The sequence below is a fragment of the Motacilla alba genome, chromosome Z, assembly GCF_015832195.1.
Source record: "Motacilla alba alba isolate MOTALB_02 chromosome Z, Motacilla_alba_V1.0_pri, whole genome shotgun sequence".
In the NCBI taxonomy this organism is placed as follows: Eukaryota; Metazoa; Chordata; class Aves; order Passeriformes; family Motacillidae; genus Motacilla; species Motacilla alba.
This window is the reverse complement of record NC_052046.1, coordinates 69695689-69719384: the sequence shown is the minus strand read 5'-3', so window position 1 is coordinate 69719384 and position 23696 is coordinate 69695689. Positions and strand designations below refer to the sequence as shown.

The 23696-nt window shown below is 48.7% G+C and overlaps 1 protein-coding gene across 2 annotated transcripts; it reads right to left on the bottom strand.

The window, feature by feature from the left end:
* Positions 1 to 84: 84 nt before the first annotated feature.
* LOC119695650 (serine/threonine-protein kinase PAK 3-like) lies at positions 85 to 21958 on the bottom strand. Of its 2 annotated transcripts, XM_038124560.1 has the most exons (14): positions 21486 to 21588; positions 14432 to 14469; positions 13845 to 13976; positions 10288 to 10422; positions 9873 to 10010; positions 8572 to 8752; positions 6898 to 6961; positions 6556 to 6604; positions 5721 to 5833; positions 4939 to 5056; positions 3994 to 4093; positions 3369 to 3565; positions 1528 to 1665; positions 85 to 178 (listed from the first exon to the last, which is right to left on the bottom strand). In XM_038124560.1, the coding sequence occupies exons 1-14, from the start codon at positions 21526 to 21528 to the stop codon at positions 92 to 94; spliced, it is 1533 nt and encodes a 510-aa protein (XP_037980488.1). In that variant the 5' UTR covers positions 21529 to 21588; the 3' UTR covers positions 85 to 91. The 2 variants fall into 2 exon arrangements, with proteins under 2 accessions (XP_037980488.1, XP_037980489.1); XM_038124561.1 differs by lacking the exons at positions 13845 to 13976; positions 14432 to 14469 and adding an exon at positions 21821 to 21958 and having other exon boundaries at positions 21486 to 21545.
* Positions 21959 to 23696: the final 1738 nt, after the last annotated feature.

Here is a 23696-nt window from a genome sequence, read left to right as displayed (position 1 = left end):
AACCCTAAGACTAACCCTAACCCTAACCCTTAGTTCTAACCTACAATACTACTCTAAAGTGGTTGAGGAATAAATAGTCCTGTTGTGATTGTCACATTCTCGTTTCCTTCCTCTTCTTCACTGAAACAATCAGTGGTACCAGGCTGGATGCAGGCTCAGCAAATGTTACAAATGGATGCTGCCCAAAGGAAAAAAAAAAATCAACAAAAACCAATGAACCATGACTTTCCAAGCTCAGTGCTTCACAGGAAGCTCTGGCTCCTAGAAGGATGCAGAAAGGAGACCAATGGGACCATCTGCGCCTCCATCTTTTGTGCAGGACCTTGCCATCACAGGCAGAGCTGGCCCAGAATCCCACTCATCCATTTTTCCAGGTGTCTTCATCTCGCTGGGATTTTTGCCCTGCCAGTGCTCTAGAAATGGTGCTTTCTGTCCTTGAAGTTTCTTTTCAAGAAACTCCAAAGCCTCACATTGGTCCCTGTCTTTGATCTACAGGCACTGTGCTGAATTCCACAGGGAGACAGAGCAGTGTCTACCTTTGCATGCCCTGCCCCTCCTGTGCTGGACGGCACCTTCCTTGCCAGCAGGGCCAGCCCAGTGGCACTGGGTGCTGCAGTTCCCTCTCTGCCACACCACCTGGCAGTAACCCTGGCACAGCTCCCGTCTGCTTGAGTGTGCCAGGCAGCAGATGGGGCTGGGACAAGTCCCTCTCAGCTGTCCCTGTCTGCGTGCCAGAAACCCCTAAGAGTGGGCTGGGGGGCACAAAGCAGGGCCCCTCAGAGGCCCACAGTGAGCCCCCCACAGCCCCTCCTGCCCACAGCCAAATCTCTGACTGGGACTGGCTTCCTTGGGCTCCTCCACCACCGTTTCATGTCCCTGTACCCTGAATAGCTCAACTTCAATTCTTTTGCCATTAGAGAAAACTGAACACCCCACCAAATTACAAAAGAGGGCGACAGAAACAGTCAGAGGACAGAGCACCTCTCCTCTGAGAGCATGCTGAAAGACCTGTAGTTATGCAGCCTGGAGGAGAACAGGCCCCAGGGAGACTTCATTGCTATGTTCCAGTATTTCAAAGGGGACTCTCAGGAAGTAGGAGACACCTTTATTAACAGGGTCAGTCGCAATAATTCATGGGATAGTATTTATAATATATAATGGGGATTGAGTCAGATTAGGTCTTGTTTACTTGGAGCATGGTGCAACCCTAGCACAGGTTGCCCTTAGAGCTGGTAGGTGCCCCATCCCTGGGAAGGGATGGGGCAAACATTCCAGGGCAGGTGGGAAGGGGCTCTGAGCAACCTGATCTCTTTAAAGATGTCCCTGCTCATTGCAGGACACTTGCACCAGAGGACCTTTACAGGGCCCTGCCAGCCCAGCCCAGTCTAGGATTCCTCACTGTTTTAATTTGAAGAGCACCAAGAGTGGAGGTGAGGAGGAAGGGGGCTCATCTGATGCCTTGGACTTCAGTGGAGGAGGAGCCCATCCCTCATACTCTGTTTCACCTGCAGCCCCTTTGCATTTTACCTGCAGGAGCTCTGTGGCAGACCAGCGACACGTCACCTCTGTCTGCAGGCAGCAGCTCAGGAAGTCACGCAGGCAAGGTGAAAATAGGTTGGGCTGATTCAGCTTTGGTGTCCCTCGTATGGCTATCAGGAGTTGAGGCTGGGGAAAAAGGAAACACGAGGCTCCACCTGCTTCTTTCACATCTGTAACTGCTCTCCCAGATCCCTTTGCTTAACCTCTGTTCTGCAGAGGCAGTTTCTGCCCTGGCAGAGACCCAGAGATGACTTTTCCTTTACCAACCAAAAACCCAAACCTGATGCAGCCACAGCTTTTCCAACATCCTGCAGATCTTGCCTTGGCAGCTGATTTCATTGCCTGACCTAGTTAGTGGGAACCACATCACCAAAAGCACGTTTTGCTTCTCTGAGGATTCACACCAGGATGACAGGCTATTTGGAAGGGGGAGTTTGCTCTATCTATACTATTTCCAAGGATTATTACATGAAAGCACCTGCAGTGCTTGTTGATCCCTTTAGCACAGCTTCCATAAAACAAAAATCATCAAGTTTTTTTTCTCCTCTTGAAAAAAATGCAGAATCCATCTAAAAAAATAGACGGAAATAACAATGGAAAGAGGTCTGGGAGACCCCATGAAAACGCCTGCCACAATAGTAACAGCTCTTTGCTGGTGGCACTGAAATAGATGTGACCAGAGACTCTGTTATTTTTTTCTTCAACCCAGAGGAAAATGTTCTTCACTTTTCCCACACCACCAGAGGTCACAAAGGGGTTTTATCCTGTCCCTCTGCAGCTGTGCTCAGCCACCAGACATGGTGGGGAGCTGGAGTCCTCACTGCCATTAGAACTGTGCAGGCCAGGGATGGCCCTGCTCCTGTGGTAGAGCAACACAGCACCGGTGTCAACTGCCCACCTTGGATCCCAGCCCAAGCACCTGGCTGCAAGCTCATCAACTTGTTAAAGTACCAAGAAAGAGCCAAAGGTTTGGTGTACAATTCTAACTGCAGTTGGAGAAAAACACATCCTAAACTTATCCAGGGCACCCACACACATGACTAAACAATGTACAGTTGACTTGAAAACCTGAAAGTTTTGAAGACCCATATGATTTGGAAAAGATGGTACAGTTTGGAGGAAAATTGATGTGCTTTGGTTAATAAAGGAAAAAGCAAGCAGAACTGCTTGGGCATTGCTTTGGTGGTTTTTTCCCTCCTTTTTCTTCTTTTTCTTTTTCTTTTTCTTTTTCTTTTTCTTTTTCTTTTTCTTTTTCTTTTTCTTTTTCTTTTTCTTTTTCTTTTTCTTTTTCTTTTTCTTTTATTTTCTCTTATTTTTCCTCTTTCTTTCCCTTTTTCTCTTACTTTTTCTTTTTTTCTTTTCCTTTTCCTTTTCCTTTTCCTTTTCCTTTTCCTTTTCCTTTTCCTTTTCCTTTTCCTTTTCCTTTTCCCACTTCCTTTTCTTTTTCTTTTTTCTTTTTCTATAAAGTTGAAACTAGGAAGATTCTATCTCCATTTTGAAGGATATTTATCACACATCCAACCATTCCACTGAAAAATTCCTTTCCTTCAGAGACAGAGCTCCAACAGGGTTCAAAAAGCAAATGAGAAATATCAGGCATGGCTGGAGGCCAAAATGGCAAGTTTCCGAACTGGTTAGATTTCTGAACTTCCACTTCCCCTCTGATGCAACCAAATCTACAGCAGATGCTGATGTGGTGCAGGGACATTTTTAGAAGGGGACCTTGGTGGAAGTGCTGCCAGCAGATGGCAATGGGATTTTGTCCAACGGAACAGAGAACGTGGAACAGGTGAGAAAGACAGCGGGATCAGTGAGGATTTGCACCTTACCGAAACAGGAGTTTCATTCCAGTAAGGAACTTCTCGTTCTACCATTTCGATGCCCACGATTCCAAACGACCATATGTCCACTTTGGGGCCATATGGTTGACCTGTCACCACTTCAGGTGCCATCCACCCAGAAGTGCCGGCCACAGAGCTCCATCTACTCTGCTCAGGAGTGAGCTGAGCAAAGAGGCCAAAGTCAGCTGTGGAGAAAACAGCAAACCATGAAAGCCTGCTCCAGTTAGGAAACCAAGCAAAAGAATTCCCCACTCTCAGTCTAAGAATGCACTGTGTCATCTGCTGGAAATCAGCCCCTGCTTCATTTCCTCAGGGCTTTAGCCAAGAAAATATGGAATTGGCCACTTCAAAGAAACCCCTAATTTTTTACACTACCTCCAGCAGTGGCCTTTATTTTTCTGAAGCTTTAGCCTTGTAACTCCCTCCCTCTAGAAGAGACACACACAGACCAACACCACTCTTGACTTCTTGTGCTTCCTTGTCATACCTCTGTGCACGTTGCAACTGAGTCATCAGCTCACAGTGTCCCATGCACCATTTTTGGGAATCCTCACTCAAAGCAGCCCCACACCCACATCCCTGGAATGCTGCACCTGACCAAGAATATACTGACCCAGCTTGACAGAGCCGTCGGTTCTGAGAAGGATGTTGCTGCTCTTCACATCTCGGTGGATCACGTGGTTCAAGTGAAGAAAATCCAGTCCTCGCAGGCACTGAGAGAGAAAAGAGAAAGAGGAGGGCAAAAATGAGTGATGTGATTTCATCACACAAGAAAGGAAACAGCTCTAAAAGATTCCCTTTCCCCAGGGGAATGGAGAGTAATGGCAGACTACAGTGCCACTGAGAGGAAGAGCTTGCTGCTGCAACACTTGCAGAGCAGGACCTTTCTGAGGAAAGGCATGTCAGCTTTTGAAAGAGCAACAGCACCTGCTGTTCTAGACTGTCCTCTGCAAACCAGCCAGGAGGACTCCTGCTGCAGTGGATGCGCTTTTTCCATGCAGAGAACAAATGAAGGGTTTTGCCAAGAAAGAAAAAGTCCCTCCTTTGGTGTGAAGGGGATCTCTTTTGGGTGGGAGGCTGCATGACAAAGATTTTATTGCTGGCCTCAGCACAGACTTGGAAGGATCACATCAGTCACCTTCCTGAAGCAAACACTGTTTTTTGTGTGTACTATCCTTTTCAGTTAAGGACTGAGAGAAGTGAGTCTCTTTTTCTTTGCCATTAGTTTCAAGTCCTGCCACCAGCACCTTTGCTTTTACAGGCAAGAAATGCAGTGCAGAGAGCCTTGAGAAAAATGGTTAGAGAGGCAAGGTGGAAAACAGCAAATACAAATACAAGAGAGAGAGTGAGAATACAAGAGAAGAAGTTAAGAGTATAGGAACAGAGTACAATGAGTGCAGTGGCACTGGCAGGCCTTTCACTTGAGATGCTTTTGCTTGCCCATAGCATACCAGCAACACAGAAACAAAGCTTGGCACAGGAAATCACTCCAGTTCCAAGCCCCTGTTTCCCAGACAATCCTGCCCAAGCCCTCCGAAGCACAGGTGGGATCCCTGACCTCGTGACTGATGGCTGCAATCTCTCTTTCAGACATGTGAGTCTCATTGATGACATCGCTCAGAGTGCCTCCATCCATGTACTCCATAACCAGCCAGAGTTGCTTATTCACAAGGTAGCTGAAAGAAGGAAACAAGGGCATGGAGATAAACATGCATGGCTAGGTTGCTGTTTGGAAACCACAACAGTTGTTTCTGGATGCCTTTCTGATGAGGACAGAATAAAAGGAATGAAGATTCCCTCTCGGCTGTGCATTGTTTGCAATCTGTGCAGTCTCAAGGAGAAAGGCACAGCTGTGAAAAAGGAGATGTAGAGATAGCAAGCAAAAAGTGCAGTTTAGTACCAGCCCAGATAAAAAAAATCTGTCGCACATGCTATTTCTAGAAATAAACACCTAGTCATCCTGGCATGCCCAGTAATGGAAAAGGCACAACAATCCAAGGGAAATCTTCTCTAGGATGGTTTATGAGAACTTAAAAGGGGCTGAGAAAAATTTGAAAAAATCAAGCCTCAAAACAATGTGGAGGCAGTGAACTTACAGGGTGTTGAATTAGTAAGATAGGGCTGATCCAGGTTTTTGAAAAATTTTCAAACTGCATTTACAAGGGTAGATTAATGCAGACAAAATGCACTCTATTACCATCCACTGAAGATAAGTAGAGAAATAATAATTAACCAATAATTACCAGCTCTATTTTCTTCCAGTGACCAAAGTGGGTTTTTAACTTTGCATGCTTGCAGCATGTAAACAAACATTGCTGGGATAAAACAACAACCACTCACCTCTTTAAATAATTCACAATGTTTTGGTGCTTATTAATTTTCATGACCATAAGTTCATTAAAGGTTACTTCCTTTCTGATCAATCCTTGAAGATTTATTTTCTTTATGGCCACCTAAAATGATTTTGAAAATCAGTAACATTAAAAGCTGGTGGCATGAGAACAATTTCTCACATGGAGCGAGTGATTTTGGAATGACACAGCCAAACTGTGCCAAACTGCCTTGTGATTAGACATCAGAATGGGAACTGACATTCCAAAAGCCCATTTCTCTGCTCCTTGGGGGCCAGTCACAGGACACGTGGCCTCAACTATCACACCCCAACCTCTGACCACACTCTCTGCTGCTTTGTATGGGATTCAAAAGAAGTAATCCATGCCTTAATCCTCTGTGGATCCATCTTGGGCTGTGGGCAGGGCTTAGGGCTTTTAGGGACGCCTTGCAGGTCTCTCCCTAGGTGCAGTTGCCAAGTGCAGCACTGCAGCTGGCTTAAGGAACTGTCAGTAACTTTCAGAAGTATTTGCTGGCAGGCAGAAATGAGAATTCAGGACTCTGTAGCCCCAAAGAGCAGGGAGGTGCTCTAAGGCACCCCCTTTGTTTTAGCAATGGAGAGCGAGTGAGCACGTCCTTCTCTGCAAGGAAGCGCTGCCCTCCGTGCCTTCCTTCCAGCAGCTGAGGAAGACAAAGTCCCAAATGTGTTTTGCAGGCTGGTACCACTCTGTGCTTCTTGTGCCTTTTCAGCACAGCTCTACCCAAAGTTCCAGCCCCAGGTGCTCACACCTGAAGGGGAAAGCCCTCGAGTGTGACAGAGTCTGCGGCAGCTGTTGACATTTACCTCTCTTCCTGTGGCAGTGTCGAATGCTTTACAAACATCTCCAAAAGTCCTAGAAACAAAATAGCAGCAAATAAAGGAGAAGCCATTTAGATCTTGCAGTGAAAGCCAGCCCACCCAGGAGATCTCTTCTGTAAATGCCTAAGACCTGCAGGACACTGGAAGCATGGAGATGTCTTTGACAATGCCTTCTGAGCACACTTACAAATTCTGATCAGCACTGACAATCTAAGCCCAGTGCCTGAACACGTTTGCAGCTTGTCTGACTTCACACTTTATAGCTATTCCACCAGCAAAAAACCTGGTGGTGCATAGTTTTGTAAAATTAACATTGCTTGGACTCACCCACTGCCAATATTTTCCAGTTCAATGTATTTTCTAATGGGATTTTCCATCTCCACCATTCTCCCTGAGGGAAACAAAATGCAAGATGTTCACTTTAAAGCAGAGATCCCACCTTCTAGGAGATACAAAAGGCAGCCCCACTGTCTGGGGCTCTGAGCACTCCCTTTGTGGACAGCTGGCTAACAACAACAGGAACAGGAACAAGAACAACAACAAGAAAACAGCAGCTCCGCAGCACAAGTGGCTGGCACAGAGACTGATTTCTAGTGTCCTTTGAAGTGAGAGACCTCTTGACAGTAGACACACAGGGAAGCACAGGGAGATACATTCAGAGGAGACAGAGACCAGAAGAGAACACCTACCAAGGCAAGTAAGTTTGTCAACTAGAAACATTAAGGAGAGCTGGAACTAACAGTGCCTTTGTTTTCTTGGGAATAAACACTGTGAGATTCAACAAAAGGTTTCCTACTTGCTAAGATTGAATCCACCTTGATGTCTAGAATCAATTCCTCTGAACAGATGCCAAGTTCAGAACAGGAGGAATATTGCCAAGTGTTCCCATCTTTTCCACCTTGCACCAGTTTGACAGAAGAATGCCTCTGCATTTGTAAACCAGAGCAGCTTGGGCTATAACCAATCCTGACAGGGCTTTCAGCATCAGGACCCTCACCTTTTATGAGCAGGCTGAGCTCAAAGATGCCCTGGCCCGTGCCCCATGTGAAGAACCCCACTGCTTCTCTTCACCCTGACAGCGCGGATCAGTCGCTCCCATTGCACTCGCCCTCTCGGCACCGCACACGTCCCCATCTTCCCAACTCCTCATGGCAGGCAAGGGCAGAGGGGGCAGCAGTGCTCCTCAGGTGTCCGTGACACAGACAGCTGCCCACAGGAGATGCTGACCCTCTCATGAGTCCAGGCCGTGCGACGCAGAAGCCGGCCCAGAGAAGGGGCTGCTGTCTCAGGCAGTTCTGTGCTGCAGCAGCCGGGCAGCAGCAGGACTCTCCCAGCTAAGGAAGGCTCCAGCCTCTGCAGTCCCACCAGCCATCAGGGACAGGGCAGCTAGCACAACAAGGCTGGCAAAGCCCAAGCATGAGCACTGACAAGTACTGATGGGAAGAAGCCAGAGTGAGCCTGAGACTCACTCAGACAACATGCTGTTGCCCCCATTCAGGACACAATAGGATTGGCTTTGAGATCAGAAACACTGAGGTGCAGATCAGTGCCCTTTTTGTCCCAACAGGTGATGGTAGACACAAATTCCACTGGGCCCTCTTCTCAACCCTACCAGGTCTTATCTGATAGCACAGCATTGGCAGCTGTTATGGGCAAGAAGCAGATTCATTGGGTTGTGCTGCAGAATCACAAAGGGCTTGATGTGTTCTCCAAGAGACTGATCTGAGCAGGGCTTCTGCCAATGGCTAGGACTCAAGCAGTCACAGCCTTCTGCTGGTCCAGGAACAATCTTTCTCTGCCTTTGGCAGAGAGGGAAGCCCAGGAAAACTCCAGCCAGTCCAAGCTGCCCTCAGAGGCAGCAGAACACCCAGAGCACTTTCGCTGCCTTGAAGCACTGCCAGCACTTCCTGTGACACCAACTGAGGAGAACCCTTTGGTACAGCTATGCTGACACATGCATACAATACGCTGTCCGTCAGATAAGAAAGACACCAGACGTACTCCGTTGCACCAGGGAATCATCCTCGATCTCCTGTTGCTGAGCAGCAGCTGGGTCAGCGTGGGAAGTGAACCAAGTGTCCCGGCTCCAATTCTCTGGCTGGGGAGCAAATGCTCCTTGGGACCGCGCTGCTGCTGCTGCTGCTGCTGCTGCTGCAGCTTCTGTGTCAGAGCCGGTGTAGATCTGAGACAAGAAATGAGTTTATGTCAGGAAGGTGACTGGCAGAGATTGCCCCCAGATCCCATTTGAAATGCAAGCCCTTAGGAAGCTGCTGTCAGCCACATGCAGAGCTCTTCAACTGGATTGGTTTGGATGTCCACCTGTGAAACCAAATGGTCAAAACCAAAGGCTAGTTTTACTCGAGTTCATAGCCAGTTTCATGTTCTGAAGGATGACTGCTGCAATGACCGCTCCACTTCCTCCCAAGGACTCCTTTCCCCCTCTTAGGCCTGCAGATACGTTTGCAGCTCCTTGTTCTAATGTTCTACCTCCTGCCATGGAATTCTCTTTTCCTGCACTATCCTCGGGATGTGCTCATCCTGCAGCATCTCTGGATGGTACAGTTCCTGGGCCTCATGCCAGTCTCGGGGCTCTTGGTCGCCTGTCATTTGCTGGAAGTCTTTGCAGGCTACCAGGTAGGATGGTGGCACTTCCACCTCAAGTCAAACAGAACAAAGCAGTCAGAGACTACAGCTTGTCCCTGTCAGCCAGGAGTCATCGACTGTGAGGAAAGGGAAAGAACAGGACAGGAGCAGATTCACAAGGGATACAGACAGCTTGTAGCTCATATTCCAAATGTATGTGAGTGACCATGTTCACCTGCAAAAACACCTCAAGAAACAAGGTGATCTGGAAGAAGTCAACAGGACTTCTTTGGGATGACTTCTGACCAAGATGTCAAAGGACTAATCCCACTGTCCAAAAAAACATCTGAAATTCAGCAGACCAGGAAGTGTCCTTCAGAGCAGCTCTGACAGAGGCCTCAGCAGGATGGCATTTAGACGCATCACCCCACCCCTGTGCTGCTCGGTAGAGGAAAGGTGAGAATGGCAGAAACCACCCATTTGATGACTGCAGTGGCTATTGCTATTTCACTCACTTGCTTTTCTAGAGCCTTTTGCCCCTGAAGGAGGAGATTAATTTTCTCTTTGATGATTTTAATTTTTTCATCTGGCCTCTTCTCCCATGCCTTCATCCTAGCCTCAGTTTCCTGCAGCTCAGCCTGCAGCTCTTTCTCAATGTTCTGTAAAGAACAAGGGTGAGGACGTTTCATGAGTCGAGTAGCTGCCATTCTTTCACTCACCTGGTTTTGTTGATCGCCTCTCTGCTGATGGAGATTCTTCTCTTGGATGCTTCCCATGTCTTCTTCATTCCTCCTCTTCGGTGCCATAATGTCGCTCTGAGCTTTGGGCAGCTCTGCTTGTGGCTCTGCCTTGATGTTCTGTACACACAAATGCACAGCCAGTGACTGGCAGCTGCCATCATGCTCAGCTTGTTCCTCTTGCTCCCTCAAAATCACATTTATTCAACCACTTCTTTCTGCTTCCCTACCCACCTCTGCTTCCATTGCAAACCTCCTGTCCCAGTGCTGATCTCTGCAGATTCCAAGGCTCTGTGCTTCCAGTGCCTAGGGGACTCCTGGCCTCCTCAGTCCCAAGAGCTCTGTTTTATGCCCCTCTTCCTGCCCTTCCCTCTGTCCCCTGGCAAGTCAGGCTTACCTGGCCATTCTGCTGGGGCTCTTCCACCTGCTGCCTGAGCTGCTCTTCCTGCTCTCGGGCTGGGAACAGCTCTCCCTGAGTCTGGCATGGCATCTCTGGTAAAGCACTCTGCTCCTGCTCTTTCTCTAGAAGGACCTGCACAGAAAGCAAGAGAAGATGGGTTTCAACTTCCCATACGACATTTGTGGGCCAAAGACTGATGGGCCCACATGTTCCCAAAGCACTGTGCTGCTGCTCTGCTGGGTCATTCTCTGCCCAAGGGGAGGCACAGATTCCAAAGTGACCCTGGCACTACAATCAGGGTCCATCTGGGACTGAAGCTCCAACAGCCTGTCAGGCAGCTGACAGGGAAGGTGTGGCATTTCTCAAGGGTCAGGTGAGGGCCTCCCTCTGCTTCTGCCATGTCCTGTTTGTCTTTCAGTAGTGACTGACACCCAGCCCTGTCCCACAGCTCCATCCTGGCTCTGCAGGTGGCTTCCTAGGTGAGCTCATCCCTTGTGAGAGACATGTTTCTGAAGTTCACATTCTCTTCAGGCCTGTAGCAGCATTCCTGCCTTACTGACATCTACGCTCTTCTCAGAAATCCTGGTCATTCAGGAGATAAGGATGCGTGCAAAGATCCTCTGATGGAGCTCCCAGAGCCTCTATGGCCACCTCAGTATTAGGAAGAGGACCAAGGTGTTTCTTCTCCCTCTTTTGTCAACTGAGAATTCTGACCAGCAGTAACAGAGACTCCCATAGGGTCCATTAATGAATGCACTTACACACCCCTGGGGAAGCCAGTGAAGGAAACCATGTGTCATGTAATACATGTATGAGCAAAGTCACCAGACCCCATCTACAGCATAGGATAGTTCCACCCCCTTAGGACATGCAAAAATTTAAAGGATAAAAAGGAGGCTTCAGGTCAGAAGAGGCTGGAGAAGGAAAACATGAGGGGAAAAAACAACCATCTCTGGAGGGGGAAACATCTCTGCCTGCTCAGGATCAGTCAATGGAACTTGTCTCTACTCCTCTCCTGAAGGGATGCCTTTAGGTGAGCTTTGCATCTTCAACTGCTTTGGAGCAGATCCAGAAGATTCAAATAGATAGACAGATAGACAGATCTCACTTTTATCATCTCTCTTTACTTTACTGTGGTATTTACATTCTTTGAGCAGAGAGAGATATAATTCTCTCTCCTAGGATTTTTTTAGGGAAGGTAGTGAGAAACTTAGAGAAGAAGAGAAAACAATTCTTATCTCTATTTGCTGTTCTTGTTGTTTAGTACATGTAGAATGTGTTACAGAGATTGTTTACTGAAAGGGATTTGTTAATTAGATTTTAGTGACAGTTGTTTAGATTGATTAGCTAATTAGATAAAAGCTGTCTCAAGACAGTCATGAGTTTTTCTTTGGTATCTTTTTAATACAGTATCTCTTTAGTATTGTTTTATTATAGCATTAGTGTATTATAACATAGCTTAATAAAGCATTTTTTTAACCTTCTAAATCATAGAGTCAAAGCATGGGGGTCGCCCTGAATCTGCGTGGGGGTCGCCCTGAATCAATACTGTCCTTTCTGTCGCTACACACATCAACACTCGGTAGCAGTGCCTTGATCAGCAGCAATACTGATCTTGCTCTCCTGTTGCTTCAATAAACCACACTCTTGGGAAGTGTGTGGATCCTTATGGAAAGTGATCAGATCCAGAGCATTGCACTGGGAACTGCACTCTTTGTGTATCTGTGCTCGGGCAAGTTCTTCTCTTGGACTCGACCACACTGATGATGCTAAAGTGGCTGTAATCAGAAATGAAGCCCAACCCCTCCCAGCTCCTCTGATCTCTGAGGACCAGCTGGAATGCAAGGGCATTGATTTCCTGCTCATTTCCCAAACACAACACACACTGATTCCCTGGGCTTCCCAAAAGACACAGGAGCTGTTAACCTGAAAGTGATGTGCAAGTCCTACTGGCTGGCCTGGCACCAGAACAGCTCCTTCTGCACCAATGTCCCTGCCCCAAACTGTGTTCTTGTACAAAAATACTGTATCTTCCAGAACTACCTCCTTGCAAACTAAAATTCTAGCAGAATCTCTGCCAGTGCTGGAAAAGGGCAGGAAAGATTGAGAAAAAGTTCCTTTGCTCCCTGGAGAAGGAGAAATTACACAAGGCTTCACCTTCTACCAAACAAGCAAACAAATGAAAAAACCACAAGAGAAAAGTGTTACCTACTCCAGTGTCTAAAGCACTTGGATGCAGTGAGAGGATGTTTGGCAGGGAAACAGCCCTTATGGTCAGCACTGGATCTATGGATCCATGGTAGGGATCTATGGAAGTCTGCCTGAAAGGTCCCTCACCAGCCTGCCATTGGCCAGGCTAAAGCTCCCTCAGCACCCGCTCACTGGGCTTGTGCTGCACAGCCTTGCCCAGCTGCCGTGTCCTTCTCTGCACACGCTGCAGCCCCTGCATGGCTTTCTGCTTCACAGGGGCCCTCAGCTGCACACAGCACTCCAGCTGTGGCCGCAGCGCTGCCCAGCACAGGGCCACGCTGCCTGCCCTGCTCCTGCTGCCCCACTGCTGCTGACGCAGGCCAGCAGGCCCTTGGCCTTCTTGGCCACCTGGCCACAGGCTGCCTCTTCTTCAGCTGCTCTTCACCAGCAGCACCCCTGGCTCCTTCTGACCCACGCAGCTCCCCAGCCACAAAGTTGCCCATTTGACTTCAAATACAGCATCCAGCATTTCAACCAGGTGTACATCCTGGTTTTAGCATTACAAGACAGCAGTCAGGGACTTGCAGCTTTGCTCCCACTCTAGGCTCCAATGCAGTTTTCAAATGCAGTTTTCAAAGCAGACTACCCAATAGAAAGTACCAACAGACACATGCGCCGTCTGTTTTTTGCCTCAGAAGAAGGCTCAGAACTATGCAGTTTGTTTCTTTCGCCACACAAGACAAGAATGGCCTCCCACAGCTTCATGGACAACACAATCATCTCCTTGCAGCTTACCAAAGACCAAAAAACAGGCAGACTCAGAGCACCTGTCAGCTCTGCTACTGGCTGCTCTGCCTGAAGAGGCAAAAGAGCAACCTGGCAACAAAGGCACCAAACTCCCTGACTTCAAGCAGCGACGCTACCTCCCCAGTGTGTCTCTGAAATACTCCCAAGTAAGCACACCCAAGAAGTTTGTGGGTTCAAAGCAACACAAAGAGCTTGTGTGGTCAGACCAACATTTTTTTGTGCCTGCAGCTACTTGGCCAGTCTGGAGGTCTTTCCGTGCCACAGTGTCCCCTGCATATCCGACAAGGCTGAGCACAGTGTCTTTGACGTGCTCCCTTCTCAGGGAACAGGAAGCCTTCATGCTTCAGGCTGGCACCTATCAAAATGCCAGGAAGCTGGGGCTGAAACATGACAGATCAAAGCCCCTTTTCCAGCTGTCACAGGCTGGGGGCAATCACTAGGTCCTGGCAGGACTCCAGCACTCAGCATCCTCAGCCAGCAACAGCAAGTGCTGGCTGCTCAGAAACTTGCAGCTCTGCCTTGCACTAAAGACAGCACCACCCACAACTGGCACTTACTGGATCAGAATGTTCAGGCTGTGGTGTGACCACAGCTGGAGGCTTGTGGTCATATTTCTCATTTGCCTCCTCTTTGGCTTCTTCTCCAGGAGCAGAGGGAGCCAGAGGAGAGACGGCTGTTGGTTCAGTCATCTGTGGACAGACAGCAGTATGAGGGCCAGAAAGTTACCTACCATTTATAACCTTATTTCCATTCAGCACTTTTTTTCTATTCAGCTCTATTTCTACAACCAGCTGTACTAAGGACAAATCAGAAACTTTGATAACAATGAGATTCTAAGTCACTGTAGCTAAATTAAAATGGGCTAATTCAACAGAACTGCTAATAGTTTTGTTTTAGATATTCCACCCTGGGTACTATCATGAAGCAACATTTTCTCTGCAGAACGGAGCTTTTCATTCCTTGAAAGCTCTGAAATGGAAAATTAGGAAATAGCCAGCGATGCCTTTGTTATTGCTGCTGCAGACATGGAAATGGATTTTCTTTCAGCCTACCCAGCTGGCCCTCTACTGACAAAGGCCAAGCTCACAGCTTTGCTCCACAATTCTTAAACACCAGGGACATGAAATGTTCCTTTCTCACTCACCTCATGATCAGAACCGCTGAATACATGCTTCAGGTGACCTGTAGTGGGCAAGGAAAATGAACGAGATGCTGTCAGAAAACTGCCTGGGCCAGTGAATCCGACAGAAGAGAAGAAGTCAACCCAAACAGAGATGATCTTCCTTTTTCAATATCCCTCCAGGAGACATAGTTCTTTCACACAGCCAGCAAGAGAACAGGACAATATTCTTGGTTCTGCCTACCCTTCAGCCTGTTTAGCCAGTAAATGAATACAAACATGATCAGTTCTGTCCAACATATAAAGCAGATTTTGTTCTCTTGTCTTTCAGGTACTTTTTTAAAAAAAGAAGTTGCATGCACTAATTCCCATTGAGTTGCTGAAAACAGTCACCCAGAAAAGCTTTCCCAAAATCCCCCTGAGCTCTGACAGTTGTGTTGTGAAACAGCACAGCAGCAGCTTCAGGGTTCAGGAGCAGCTGATCACTGCTTTGGAGTTTTCACTTCACTGCAAAGGGAATCACTATTTTAACACTCAGTCAAGGGTCAAAATAGACAGTCAAATCCTTTCATGACAAAATTTAGAATGAAGGAAGCTTTCCCTCAGTTCTGGTGAGAGCTACAAAGTCTTTAGAAGGCCTTCTGAGAAGGCCTCCCAGTCTGCATTTTGGAAGTTGTCCTGCTTGATCCAGCAAACTGAGGAAATGACAGACTCTGCTGCCTCAGACAATCCCGTGGAGGGAACAGAACCCCTGCAGGTTCCCTTGCAAATGCTGCCCCTGTGGCTGCAGACACCCTCCTTATAGCTGAATGTGTTTACAGCAGCTTTACCAAACCAGTGGCATCCTAATGCTCTTTCTCTTTCTAAATCAACTCAGTCACTAAGAAAGAGCAGGAAGACATGCAAAAGCCAGGTTCTGTTATACCCAGGGAAAACCTCTACTTACGTGCCAGGTGAGTCAGGTAATAGGCACAATAAACAGTGCCGTAAGCAGTGCAAACTGCACCAGCAAGTTGCTCAATCATTCTAGCACTGCTGTCCAAGTTTGCACACTGTGCTCCATCACTACAAAAAACAAGGCTCCTGTCAGTGTGCAGGAGCACACTGACAAGAGCCTCAAGCAGGAGGATGCTCCTGCACTGAGCAAGCCCTAGGGCTGCTCTGACACTCAGGCCTTCCACGCACCAAGGCAGCCTTCTGATGTCACCGCGATGACGTGGCAACCATGCCCTGATATCACAAAGCAAAGCATCACAAAGCAAAGCACCACAAAGCATGTTAGTCTGTGAATTTATGCAAAGCAATAACCAACCTTCCCTACAGCAAACACAAAATGGCCTGGGAAGTTCTCTGCTGTCACAAGGCAGCACAAACTCCCCCTATGGACCCAACCCTGTTGCTCAAGGGATCTAAGAGTAACTCCAAGAGTGCACGAAGCACCTACATCCTGTACCCCAACTCAGCACTCAGATGGGACCAAAGCAAAGGAAACCAGACCAAGAAAATGGCCCAAAGCATTGCACAGAACCAGGAGAGAAAGCACTATTGGCATAGCAGCTGAAGTAATTCCTAACAGATCACTCCATACATTTGCATGTTTATTAGATGTTCCCAGGGCTGCTCTGTATGTACATCTCTTCCTCTGCACTGCCTTTATTCCCCTTTGGAAGCAGTCAAACTGGCAGCATCTGCCCGCCAGCAGCAGCTGCTCTAGGCTAGGAACGCGACTGGCAGTGCTGATTTCCAGAGGCTTCTGTGTCCCAGGTGAAGCCCAGGCAGGAGCGGGTTGAACGCTGCTGCTGCTGCTGCTGCTGCTGCTGCTGCTGCTGCTGCTGCTGCTGCTGGCCTGTGCCAGAGAGCCCCGGCTGGGCAGGGCACGGTGCCCACTGCTCCGCAGGCTCCTTCTTCTGCCCGAGCTGGGCACACCTGGGAACAAGGCATGACAACCTGTGGGGGAAAACCAAGGGGTGTGTGGAGCTGCATTGCTCTGCACACACCTGGGCCACCTGCAGCACAGAACCTTGGTCCCCCAAAAGGTAAACCAGATGGAAACAGCTGGAAAAGGTTTCATTTCAACCATTCTTTATGCTTCAATAGAAATGACCAAAATGAAAGTTACCAAGCAGGGCCCAATCCACACTGCCAGCTCAGTGTGAGAAAAGAGGCATTCCTTTATTTCAGTGCTGGGTGCGTGGGGAATCACTTCCCTGAAACACACACATCCATGTGTTAGTATCCATGGAACTAAGACATATTAATGACTTTGCTCAAACTCACAGGCTAAATATTCCCACAAAGTATTTGATATGTTTAAATCACTTCCCCAAAATTGCTGACATTTAGAGTACGGCTCTCTTGAGGGTCTCTGGTGGTCATCTGGTGAACATCCCATTCCTCAAATTCTCCTTCCATGGTTAAGAGCCTTCTTGTCCTTGAATGAATTGCAGCTATCTCCTCTGTAGGCCCACTGTCTTTATTCTCAAGGCTCAGATACCCACTTGCACACATTAACCACTGGTGTGAGGGAATGTACAACTAAGCGCTCTCTGTTAAACCTTAAGGAATTCACAATTTGTTGCAGGTAAACATTTCCCCAACATCTCTCGTTCCTTCTCTGGGAATCAAACACAAGCATTTTGTGATCACTGAGCCCAAGGCCACCTCCAACCCTCCTGTCACCCACCAGCCCCTCTCTCTTCACAAACAGCAGGTCCAGCAATGCCGTCCCCCACTGGCTCAGTCACCAGCTGTGTCAGAAGTTCTCTGTCACACACTCCAGGAACATCCTGGACTGTTTGCTCTCCGCTGCACTCGATTGCCAGCAGACATCCCCACCCTGTTCCATACCCCTTGCAGAACCCTGCACCGACTATCCATGGGCACCTGGGAAGGGGAGGCAGTCACGGAAGAGGTGCACCAGCTGCACTGGGCTGGAACCAAAACCCTCTTGTGTCATGGCTGCTGGCCTGTATCTGGCACAGCTCTGGCTGCCCCACTCCTCATGGGCTTTTGGCTGGATATGCAATTGCACTTTCTGCCTCATATAGAAATACCAGGGCTGCGCAAACAACGGCCAGTAGGCCATATCCCAAAGGCACTGCAGCATGGAGTTGACGAAGGAAGAAGACCCTTCCCCAACTCCTAGCCACACCAAAACCACCATAATTGGGACTTTTAATCTTCAGAAAGTGAATGCAGAACTTCACAGGGTGACAAAGGAATCTTCCAATAGAGCTGAAGTTTGGTAGAGTTTTTATTTTGAGTCCTACTCAGGCTGTTGATTTGAAAATTTATTTTAAAATATTTTTTAAAAGGCTGTGCAGTCTTATGGTTTGGTTCTAAAAACAAAATGACTATATGAAATGTACTGGCATTTTAATTACATCCAAACTGATTAGTCTGTAAAAGCTTTCCTGCGGAATTTCCACTAAGTAAGAAATGAAAAGGTACTCTGTGGATTGTTGACTTTGCAAATTTCTACTAAACTTATCTGACAATGAGGCATTTTTAGTTAGATCATAGAGCAAATTAATTCCTATGGATAACTTCATTTGTATAGAACTGTTGATTTCAAATTAAAACTGCCAGCACATACTAAGTGGAAATCTGAATACTCACTTCTATGAGGTGTGAATTATTACTCATTGTTCACCATATTAACAAAAATTAACATTCTGGCTATTTTTTTTTTTTTTTTTTTTTTTTACTTATAGTCAGCTCTTCTACACTCTTTGTAACACCAGAAAGAGAGTTTGTAGCAATGTGAACTATGGGTTGGTAGAGCACTGCAGAAGGCTCCTATGTCAGCACCAAATGTTCACATTTACCATGGCATCACTTCTTGCCTTTAATTCCAAGCTATAGCTCAGTTCCTGCAGTATAGATTCACACTTGTAGTCTGTATTTGCAGCTGGTTCTTACTTCCCTGTCAGAAAAAAATAATGTTTGGATCTCAAATCAAAATAAAATGAGGAGAGACTCAGGTTCTGGATAGGCATAGCAAGAACTAAGAGATTTTTTTGCAAATATGTTGAAAAGTTGTTTGTACATACTGCAAAAACGGCAGATTAAAGACTTGCACTCTAACTTGCAAGCTGAGGTTTGCCTATTCTTTCTGGACTGATTTCTTGAGGCCAGACACTGAACCTAATCAGTAAGAAAATCAAAACCACAGGAGTAGTTTGGAGAATATTGTAAATTACTCTGTCATGATGCTTTTTGCCTGAAAGTTCTGGCCATCATCTGATTGGAGTAATTAGAGGAGATAGAAGCCATCATACTGTGCCTGTGCACACAATTCCTTCCCAGGAGTAATCCATGAAGCAACGCTGACAAATCCACACCAGCAGCTGTTGCTACATAGTCATGAAGCACAGAATTTCAGTATTTCTGCTACACTTGGACAGCTGAAGATTCTTCTGCTGAGCTAATTTAGTGACTGCTCACCACAGATGAGACCTTGTGGTCAATCTCCAACAAGTCAGGGCAGTTAATATTCTGCCTAAATGAAGTTAGTCTAGCAATACATAGACCACGGAGCCTGAGGAAAGCCAGCAGCTGTGGGAGATTTAATTTCTTTCATATCTTTCTTTTTACTAATTTATTGCAGTCTATTATTTAAATAATGGAAACTTTTGGCATACAATTGGCTGGAAGGTTTGTCAGTCTTCCATTCATGACTCCTCTGAAAGCATCACCCCAGTGTTTTTATCAGTGACTCTTCCATCATCATGGCTCACACAGCATTTCCAGCAGCTCTGTGGCTCCTGGTCAGTGGTAGGATGTGGGGATCAGGGAAAGGCACCAGGAGAAGGGGAAGCAAGCTGCGTGCAGAGACTGTGTCAGATAAAGAGACATTTGTTTCCTCTTATTTGACTGAATGACTGCAGGAACCTTGCTAGCACTGCTGGTGGGGTGGCCTTTTGCAGGGCTGGGCAGAGTTTGGGGCCCAGGATCCCTCCTCTTCGTGGGACACCAGGGTGTCCTTGGTAAGCAGCCCCTGTCCCAGCCAGGACAGAGGTTCTGCGACTTCTGCCCTGGGCAGAGGGACCTGCCACTGTCATGACCTCCTGCCATGGGTCCTCTGGGACAGGTCCTGCTCTGCAGTGATGGGCGCAGGTGGGGGATGGCTGCAGTGGAGGGTGGCTTCCAGTGTGCTGTGTTGGTCTTCCACACTGGAGCCAACAGAGCTGCTGGAAGGAGTCTCCTCTTGTGAGCTGCTGGAGCTGGAGCTGGCGCTGGCCACAGAGCCGTTGTTCTCATCCCTGACAGGACCAGAGCACAGCAGCCTCTGGGCCTCCTTGCTACACTGGCCCACAACGACAGTGAGGAGGCCATGGACCAGAGGTTCAGTATGTATGTCGAGGAGAAGCTGCAGTACTGGCACCAAGATTTTGGCAACTTGACCATAGGCACAGAGGGCATGCAGGATGCTGCTCTATGAATTCTTTAACCAGCCATCTCTGGTCCTGCCTATTCCCTCCAGCTTCTGGTCCAGCCAGGGCCATCTTTGGACCAGTAGATGATACTGTTCTTTGAAAAATTCAGCCCACACCTTGGGCAGGAGGCCATCCACAGGCTCTGGTCCTGCAGCCCCCTGCTCAGCTGGGGACAGTGTTCCCTCTGGAGAAGATGGAGCAGCCATTACAGGGTCTTGGGGGCTGTTTTCAGCAAGGTGGCCAGGCTCTCTCCCTGCAAGACTGTAGCATTTATTTGGGGGAGCTGACAGCAAATTGTATGTAGTCCTGTTCATCCTACTCAGAAAACCTGATTGCTGCTATCATTCTTCTGCAGAGTGGGCATGCTGGATTTATCTTTGCCCATTGCAGGATGCAGCCCAGGCAGAACTGGTGGTGACAGGGCAGAGAAAAATTCACATCCTTCTGAGTAACCTGGCAGATGGGGCAGATGGGGCAGATGGGGCTCCATTCTGTCCCCATGGCCATGTCTGTCTGTTGCAGCAGGAGGGAAGAGCTGAGGACCTTGAGCTGCTCTCATTAGCAGTCTTGCTTGGCAAGAGCCCAAGCTCGAGCCAGAGTGGTCCAGGCTCTGCCAGTGCCCAAATATAAGCAGAAAGGGGTGTTGTATCACAATCTGTTCTTTGGTGAAGGAGCTCCATAGCAGCCTCAAGAGGCACCTCAGACACTCAACAATCAAGGCAGTAACATATGGACAGGACACAGATGGCAGTTCATGGCTGGGAGAGCATTCATAGACATATGCAAGGACAAATTTCCCAGGAACTCTTCACAGCTCTGGGATCTGCCCATCAGCTCTGTCAGAAGCTTCAGCAGAACAACCAAAGGACTAAAAAGCAGCTTCCAGCCACTTTTCCTACCATGCTGCCTGGATAGCTGGGTTGCTTGCTGCAAAACTCTCTTTTTCTCCTCTTCCCCAATGACCTGTGGACACTTGCAGACAAAATAAAAAGCTCCTGGCCCCCTGTGTGATATGATAAAACAGTTTTTATATTTCCATGCTGGGATGAAAGAAAGCTGTCTTGTGGGTCAGGAGAGGCCAGAACCCCCTTGGCCTTCCTGCAGGCTGAGGTGGTCTCAGCAGACAGAGCTGCTGGGATCAGCTCTGCTCACAGCTTGCAAAGCATGGCCAGCCATGGACTCAAAGGGAAGGTTATCTCCTATACATCCTGCGCAGCTGGTCTTGTAGCAGCTGCAATGGGCCAGGCAATCCATTTCTTTGTACAGTTCTTAGGCTGTGCAGTGTTTGATCTGCCAGGGTTGAGACAGAGGGGCTGATGTCATTTGCCATGCCTAGAAGGGCTGGAACACAGAAGAACAGACAAGGTCAGACCACAGATCTGCTGAGTCCCCAGGAGCCCTCCTGCCTTACCCAGGAGGGCCTTCCTATCCAGCTCTTCCCATGGCCAGGGGAGAGCAGGAGCTAATAGAATCAGCTGGAAAGTCCTGGCTACAAATATCCCATATGCCCCTTAAATCTTTTTCTGCTCTGCCTGCACTGCACCTCCTCTGTGCAGGGAACAGACCTCTTACAAGATGGGGCAGGAATTGAAGCTTCCTGGCTCTCTACTCCTCCCTGCTCAGCCCCAGTTGACACTCACCATCACAGGTGATCTGGAACTCCTCCTGCCGTCGTTCCTTCATGTGCTGCCCAATGAGGCCTGGGAACACAGAGCCTGTTATGGCTCCAGTGACTCAGCTCCCTCACACCAGTGCTGCCAGCCCAGCCACACACCCTCCTCCCCTGGCAGCGCTGAGCCCAGGACCTTCCAAGATTGTGAAAGCCTGGGGTGACAGAGGGTGACAGCGGCCCCACGGGACTGTGGCCTTGAGCCAGGGCTCTAAAGTCACTGGGCTAAATCCTGTTGCCAGCACAGCAGCCAGGGCTGGGGCAAAGCTGCAGTGGGACCGGAGCGGCCCTGGGGCTGTGGCTCACCAATGAACTTGATGGCTGTCTCTCGCATGGACTCCTGTGAGCTCTGCAGGTATGCCAGGGACTGGCACCAGTACTCGTCTGTTGTGTTTCTGTCCTCCGCCAGCTGGAGACAGTGCAAGGGCAGGAAGGGAAGGGTTGGTACAGACTCTGTGCCTTGACTTGACCAGCTTGTCCCTGTGCCCAGGACTGGGCTGTCCTGCTCAGACAGCAGCTGGATGGTGCCAGAGTCTGAAGGGAGCAGAGGGCTGGGTACTCCATAGTGCACCTTGATGCCAGTCTGCTGCCAAAGAACAGCTGGGCCAGGGCTCCATTGGCACACTGGATTGTGGGGGAAGGAGTCTGGAAAGGAGTTTGTGAGCTGACAGGCCGACAGGAAGCAGCAGCATGTGGGGTGCAGGCTGGTGGAAATGGGTGCAGGAGTGGGCAGGGGCACAGCTACCAGCCCCACAGGCCTTGGGTACTGGGAGCAGAGGGTTTGCTTAGGCTGTGTTTCGGGTTTTGGAACCATCCCTACCAGGCACTCACTACACCTCCATAGCTGGTCCCTCTCCAGAAGTCGCTTGAACTTCCTCTTCTTCAGAAACTTGGTTGCTTGAAGCAGGGTTTCCAGAGAAGCCTAAAGAGCAGCAGAGACCAGGAGATGGTACCACAGCCTGGGGCAAGGATCTGTGTCCCTGCAGGCAAAGCCAGGAGGAGGCTGGAGAGCTGCAGTCTGTGGGTCACTATGGCAGGAGGTAGCTTGGAATTCTCACTTTTGCCACATGCTGGTTCTCATCATACAGGTGGTAGAAGAGTGGAAGCAGACTCCGGTGCACACACATCTTCAAAGGTAATTTCAAGAGGGAATTTTTTCCCTCTTTCTTTAGGTAGACTGTCATCTCTCGAAAGAGGCAAATGGAAAGAAGTTGCACATGGCTGGTGTCCTTTTGGAAAGGAAGTGGGCAAGACCTCAGAACTGGCTATTCCAGGCCCACCTGGTTAGGGGCCTGAAAATCCACAGGACACAAAGTTTCCTGGCAGCACACAGCACCATGATAGAGGGTACGGTCTTACACTGTCGAAGAGTGGCCGGAGTGCCTCAGCCAGCTGCAGACCAACGGGGATAGCAATTGCCACTTTGTTTTCCTGGAGCATCTTGCTGAGTACAGAGAGGGTCAGCCCAACCAGCTCCCCATCCGCATCCTTCAGCAGTTCCATGAGGCTTTCAGGAAAGTTCTGCAACCTTCTGGCCTGTGTGGAATACAAGGCTGTATTGCAAAGCTATGGAAGGCTACTCTAACAAAACTGTTCTGGTGGTGCAACCCCACGCTGCAGCCTTGGGGCCCAGAAGGCACCAGTCTGCCCCCCAAAGGACCTGGGCAGCTGAATGGGGAGGCAAAAGTGTTGGGAGCAACTGGCACAATCCTCAGAGCCCAGCCACATCCTGCATCACCCAGCATTCCCTACCCAGCCCCATGCTGCCAGCACGTGTTCAGCCAGCTCTTCTCACCTTCCAGGGACTCTTGCAGAGCACAAGGAGGCCTCTGAGCACCAAGCGACGCATTTCTTTGCAGTCACTCTGCAGATGACTTGACATGAGCTGCAGGATGGTATCAACCATTTCCTCTTTTTCAAGGTATTGCAGGAACTGAAAGACACAGGTTACATCATACAGTGACGGGGTTCCCAGCTGGCAGGACCCCAGCACAACACAGGGCAGAAGCAGGGTCTCAGGCAGCCCAGCCCAAAGGCAGCAAAGGCTGTGCAGAGCCCCTGGGCTCCGTGCCCTGCACAGATATCCCACTTTGCTGTGCCCTCCAGCCCTCAGCAGCCTCAGATCCTTTGACCTTGAGGAGCCATGATGGAAGAGTGAGGGCTGGCACCAGAGCGGCAGGAA

Bases quoted from the DNA above. Each gene is read 5' to 3' on its own strand.
- LOC119695650 (XM_038124560.1), bottom strand. From the start codon at position 21,528: ATGAAGGAACGACGGCAGGAGGAGTTCCAGATCACCTGTGATG. The intron at 13,977-14,431 runs GTGAGTGAGAAA...GTCTGTCCACAG, and splicing joins TCAGCGGTTCTGATCATGAG to ATGACTGAACCAACAGCCGT. The intron at 5,057-5,720 runs GTGAGTGGTTGT...TCCTTCTTTCAG, and splicing joins ATTGTGAATTATTTAAAGAG to CTACCTTGTGAATAAGCAAC.